Source organism: Sciurus carolinensis, chromosome 9 (assembly GCF_902686445.1).
Source record: "Sciurus carolinensis chromosome 9, mSciCar1.2, whole genome shotgun sequence".
NCBI lineage: Eukaryota > Metazoa > Chordata > Mammalia > Rodentia > Sciuridae > Sciurus > Sciurus carolinensis.
The window spans coordinates 127,936,991-127,942,443 of NC_062221.1; the positions used below are offsets into that span (position 1 = coordinate 127,936,991).

A 5,453-nucleotide genomic window follows, 5' to 3' on the forward strand; every position below is an offset into this window, starting at 1 on the left:
TAATGAATTACTTGTTTCCAAATTACAGACATTCAACTCTATATTTTGGTCATTCATTAATTTCACAGTCTGAAAGAACTAGTCTGTCAGCCTGTGCTTGATGCCAGAGAAAGGGTTCAGAGAGGGGTTAGCTAACATTGCTGAAAATTTAAGAACAATAGCTCTAAGTAGACATTGAGATATTTGGTTTCAAAAGTCTGGATATTCAGCAAATTAATCTCTAGAAGGTTGATCCATAGGTTGGTCTGTAACAAGAAGACTGGAAGCTTCTAGAAGCCACATGGAATGGGTGGTAGACTCCTGTTCCATAGCCCAGGGTAGGGCATCCGTGGATTCTGTGACTCAGAGGTCTGAAGCTGCTGGATCCACAGACTGAGGGGTAGCAGTTCCTTGATCCATAGCCCAGAGAACAGGAACTTCCAGATCCGTAGCCCAAGGAATGGCAGCTTCCAGAAACATGGCCCAGGGAAGGGCAGCCATGGATTCTATAACCCAGAGGTCTGAAGCCACTGGATCCACAGCCTGAGGGGTAGTAGCTCCTGGATCCATAGCCCAGAGAACAGGAACTTCTAGATCCATATCCTAGGGAGTGGCAGCTTCTAGATCCATAGCTCGGGGAGTGGCAGCTGCTGGACCCAAATCCCAGAGATGTAGCATAAGTTCTCTGGCAGGGACTGCAGTGAGTGGAGGTCCGTGGGTGGTGGTAGAATGGCTGGCAGGCCCTGGACACCACACAGGACGTGTGGCATCTTGAGGGCCTGTGGAAGGTCTCCTGACAGCCCCTGTAGAGAGAGGTTCCCAGGTGGCATGTGCTGGGATGGTGGAGGTTCGTGACATAGACCAGGTTGCTGGGGTAGGAAGAACCACATGAGGAGTGTGAATAGGGCAGATAGCCCCCAAAGGAGCGGGAGGAGAAGTTTCCAGAGTGGCAGCTGTAGGACATGTTGAGAGATGTGAGGTGAGCTGAGTGGATCTGAGAAGATGCTGTGAGTTTCAATGTCAAGGTCTGGACTCCAGGTTATATATACTCTCGCTCCTGGGTGTGTCCACGTTCCTGATGCTCCATCTTCTCCCTCACCTTTTATATGAGAATGTTTCTCAAGGTTATTGTTGAAGTTTAATTTATCACATGTTCATGTACTTAATTGCACTTTAATCTCTCTGATACACTTTGCAGGAAGCCACTTACTGTTTTTTGACCCCAGAGTTTGTTGTGGTTTGACCTTCGGCGTGATAGTTTATCATGTTTCTGAAATCCTTGCCCTTATGATCTGTGTGCACACCAAGTCCTTAATCTACCAAAAGGAATTACACAAGCTCTTTTTTCGCTTCTATGAAGTCACCAGAAACATCAGTGGTGACTTTTCATAATGATTTGTCCTTTATTACTTTATAAGCACATTACAGTGAATTTCACTAAACATTAACTCTATTCAGTTAACCACCCCCATCTTAAGCTCGGGATCAGAATTAAGGAGAGCAACATTCTTTGTGTTAATATCAATAAACTTCCTCAAAGAGCAGCTTCCTTAGATTATTCTTACTAAGGAAACAATAAATACAACCCTTTTAGTGAGACTTTTGACAAAAGTTTTTTCATGTATTTTCTGATGAATCTATTTTATAGCTTCTGCTTATGCCCTAAGTCAACACATAGAATCTATTTACATTGTGTCTTTGTGTTTTTAATATTTTTCTTGGTAGAAGGTCAATTAACCATAATTATTAATATGTACTTTAAAGAACATTTTGGGGACTGTTAGCATTTTGTGAAGATATTACCTTGAAGTAGTAGAACTTCATGCATATTTACCTGAATTTTGATCAATACATGCATAAAAAAATTATACCTCAAAAAGCTTCCTTAACTTCCCTCTAATATCTCAGAGAGAAACAAGAGTGAGACTTTAACTATGGTTTCCTTAGGTAGAGTTAAGTTTCAAATACTCAGAAAATTTCAAAATCAGATTCAAAAGTAATAGGTCTCAAAAATGAATTCATTAAGCTTATTTATACTGATATAAAAGTCTATAAAACCTTATTTACCTTTTCTAAGGATGTTTGCAAAGAACAGTGTTTGGGCGAATTCTACATATGGCTAATCTTCATATATTTCAAGCATAGTTTTACTTATGCTTCCTAGCCCAGGAAGAGAAAAGAATCTGGATAATCCATTCTGAGATTAATGGGGGATAAAAGCCTTCTTATCTGCTTTGTATCCATTCTTCTTCTTTTCAATTTGACATTTTATTTGGTTTAAATATGGAAAATGGCATTCACAATCGTCATTGAAAAGAGAGCCACTCAACTATCTAAAAATTAACTCACTTTATTCTCAGGCATGTGCGAGGTTCAGAGCACTTAGTTACTTTGTTTTATGATTATCTCTCCCATGCAGAATCCAAAGTGTGGCAAGTATCACATGAAGTGCCCTTATGCAACACTTAAGCCATCACTCTGATTCACTGAAGTAAAATAAGCTGTGCTTTATGAATGGACACCTATTAAATTTCCTACAGATTCATGTGCCATCTCCAACAGATGGCATTTCTTACAATGCCAGCCTTGAACTTACTCTCTTTCTGTTCAATGTTTATTCTGTTAGGAAAAAAAAAAAAAAAAAGGAAAAGAAAGAAAAAGACTTTCTAATATCCTTAAGTTCTTGCTTTTCCAGGTCAGCTACCCATGAGAGGGAATAAGCACTAACATTACTTGAGAGTAAATCAATTTTAATTAATACTCCCTCCACCCACACCTAATTACATTAATATTTTTCATTAGAGATTTTTGTGCACCTTATGCAAATGCTAATGAACAACTCATAAATATGTCCCTCTGAAAGGAAGAAAAAGCAAAACAAAACTATAGTAGTTTTAGTTGTTCAGAAGTGGATTTTGGAACTAATAAAATATTCTATATGTGTGTTCTATACATACAAGTAAAGTTTTTAAGAAAAAAAACTTCAATGTCTGAATGTGTCAGAAGAAAAGCACAATATTGAAAACTTTCCTTCCTTTCTTTTTTCAAATTTCTTTTCTTCTTGAGAAATTCAGAAATACCAATACTACAGAGAAAAACTAGTTTTAGAGTACTACTCAGTACCCACAAGTAGCTTATGATATGAACTACTTAAAAATGATTTTTCCAGATCATCATGTTCATACAGCTCAGCCTTCAAGCTGACTCTTATTGAGATGTTCTCAGAGATTTTTGGAAACTTTTAAAATTAAGTAAAAATTATTTGGCAGTAGCAAAAATAGAAGAAATCTATAAGCTCCACCTGGTTCTTTCTTCACATTCACATTTGTAGCACAAAACTAAAAGAGGCTTTTATTACTCAGTCCCTGGAGGTCCTTCCTCATAACAGCTGCAGCTTGCTGGATTTGGCTTTCCAAATGCATTCACCCCGAGAGAATTTATGTATTAATAGTAGCAACAGATTGAATAAGTGTTTGGGTAAAGGACTCACTGTGAAATCACTGGCCCACTCTGTTCTTGGCCCCTTCCTCAGAGAGCAAGCAAACCTGGTCTGGCCAATGTACCTCAGTGTTTGTGATTCTTCTTGACCCTAACTGGCTGCACCTTTTTCTGCTTCAAATGGACCCATATTGTCTTCTGACCCAAATTCTCCCTCACTTATATTTTGAACATAAAGGTCAGTGTACTGCTTTCCAAATGAATCTGCTCCCAGCGGTCTTCTTTTACCCCTTGCAAGAACCAACCCTTATGTTTACCCCAATCAGTTTGAGCAACTGAAATACCTAAATAAAATGCATAGAATAATACATCAACTTGTAGAGTGGTTTTCTGTAATGCCTAACCTCATAATTGTTACTGTTTTGTTACATTTGTATAGTCTCTCTCTTTCTTGCTTTTAATTAAAGAAGTAAATAAAATATTAGAGGACAACTTAAGTTCCTGGTGACCAATTTCAGTCAGTTTCTTTCCCACCTTGCCAAAGGCATTACAATGCATTCAGTTTACAGTACTCTTCCAGGTTATTTTCTTTACAGATGTTTGTAGGTATATACTTTATTTTATTTTTGTTGAATTCTTATGGGACATATATGGATGATTTTCTTTTTATATTAAAATTATTTAAATAAAAATATTTAAATATCTCCATGTGGATATTTATATATCTGTGTATTCTTCATTACTACGGAAGCACTTTAAAGTGACAGCCACTTTTCTTAGCATAATTCAGGATGGTACTATTGTTTTTATTCCTATTTTTTAGATGGGAGCCCAAGATCACCCGTGGAGTGTATCAGCCGCAAAGGTGAGATTTAAATCCAGACGCTGAAACCATTGTCAGCGTTTGTGCCAATGACCACTTTGCTACGATCATAGATCTAGTCTCTTCCCTCTTAGAACTTCAAATAATTTTACCATTTAAAATACCATATTTTAATTTATTCCCTACTTTTTTGATTTTTTATTACCATAAGTCATGTGTCCAGGAGCATGCTTGTGTATAGGCTCTTTCGCCTGCTGTCTGGGTCACCGGCAGGTGTATATGCAGAGGTAAGATTGCCAGGCATATGCCATTTTAATTCTTGTGTGGCTGTTAGAAAGGCAGTTCTTCGGTGTAGGCTGACTGGATTTGAATCCTGACTCCCTCACTTACTAGCTGTGTAAACCAAACATTTGAATTTCTTCTTCTGGTTATCTTTTGCCCATTCTTCTACAGAATCATCTGATTGGTAAATTTATTTTTAGAGTTATTTTTATGATCTGTATTACATGTCTTTGTGTTTCATATGTATATTTCTTTGGTCAGATATTTACTCTTCATTTTTCTATTTTTTTTTTCAGTCAGCTCTATTAAGAAGCAATTCTTGTATAATGAAATTCATCACTAGAAGGTGTATTATTCAATGAGTTTTTACAAACAATCATGTGTAGTTATGTAACCACTAACCAACCAAGATAAAATATTTCCATTATTGTCAGAAGTTCTCACACCAATCCCTCCATATCCGAAATTCTGTTCTTATCTTTGAAAAGTAAATAGAAATGTATGTCACATGACCTTGTGTTTAGCTGCCTCTAAAGAGCGTAATGTTTTTGAGATGTATGCTTGATATTGCACATTTCAGTTGTTCATTCTGCTTTATTGCTAAATGGTGATTCATTGTCCATAGGTCATACCACTTGATTAATCATTCACCATGAAATGAACGTTTAGACGATATGTAGTTCTGAGCTAGCATTTATAAAATTTCTATAAACATTTGACTGTAAATATTTATGTGGAAGCATGTTTTCAGTTCTCTTATGTAAATATTTAGGGGTGGGATTGTTTTATATGGCAACTGCATGTTTAGCATTATAAGTAACTGCCAAACTCTTTTCCACAATGGTTGTAACAGTTTTGCATTCCAAACAGCAATGTATGAAAGTTTTCATTGTTCCTTATCCTCAACAGCACTGTGTATATTATAATTATA

General features: G+C 36.8%; 1 protein-coding gene across 1 annotated transcript; it reads right to left on the reverse strand.

Annotated features, from left to right (window-relative positions):
* Positions 1–220: 220 nt before the first annotated feature.
* Positions 221–943, reverse strand: LOC124993405 (keratin-associated protein 13-1-like). Its single transcript, XM_047565217.1, has 2 exons — positions 540–943; positions 221–329 (listed from the first exon to the last, which is right to left on the reverse strand). The coding sequence occupies exons 1-2, from the start codon at positions 941–943 to the stop codon at positions 221–223; spliced, it is 513 nt and encodes a 170-aa protein (XP_047421173.1).
* Between the last annotated feature and the right edge of the window lie 4,510 nt (positions 944–5,453).

Coding starts and splice junctions, on each gene's coding strand:
- LOC124993405 (XM_047565217.1), bottom strand. CDS start 943: ATGTCCTACAGCTGCCACTCTGGAAACTTCTCCTCCCGCTCCTTTGGG. Junction 330..539: donor TCTCTGGGCTATGGATCCAG/GAGCTACTACCC, acceptor TCACAGAATCCA/CGGATGCCCTACCCTGGGCT.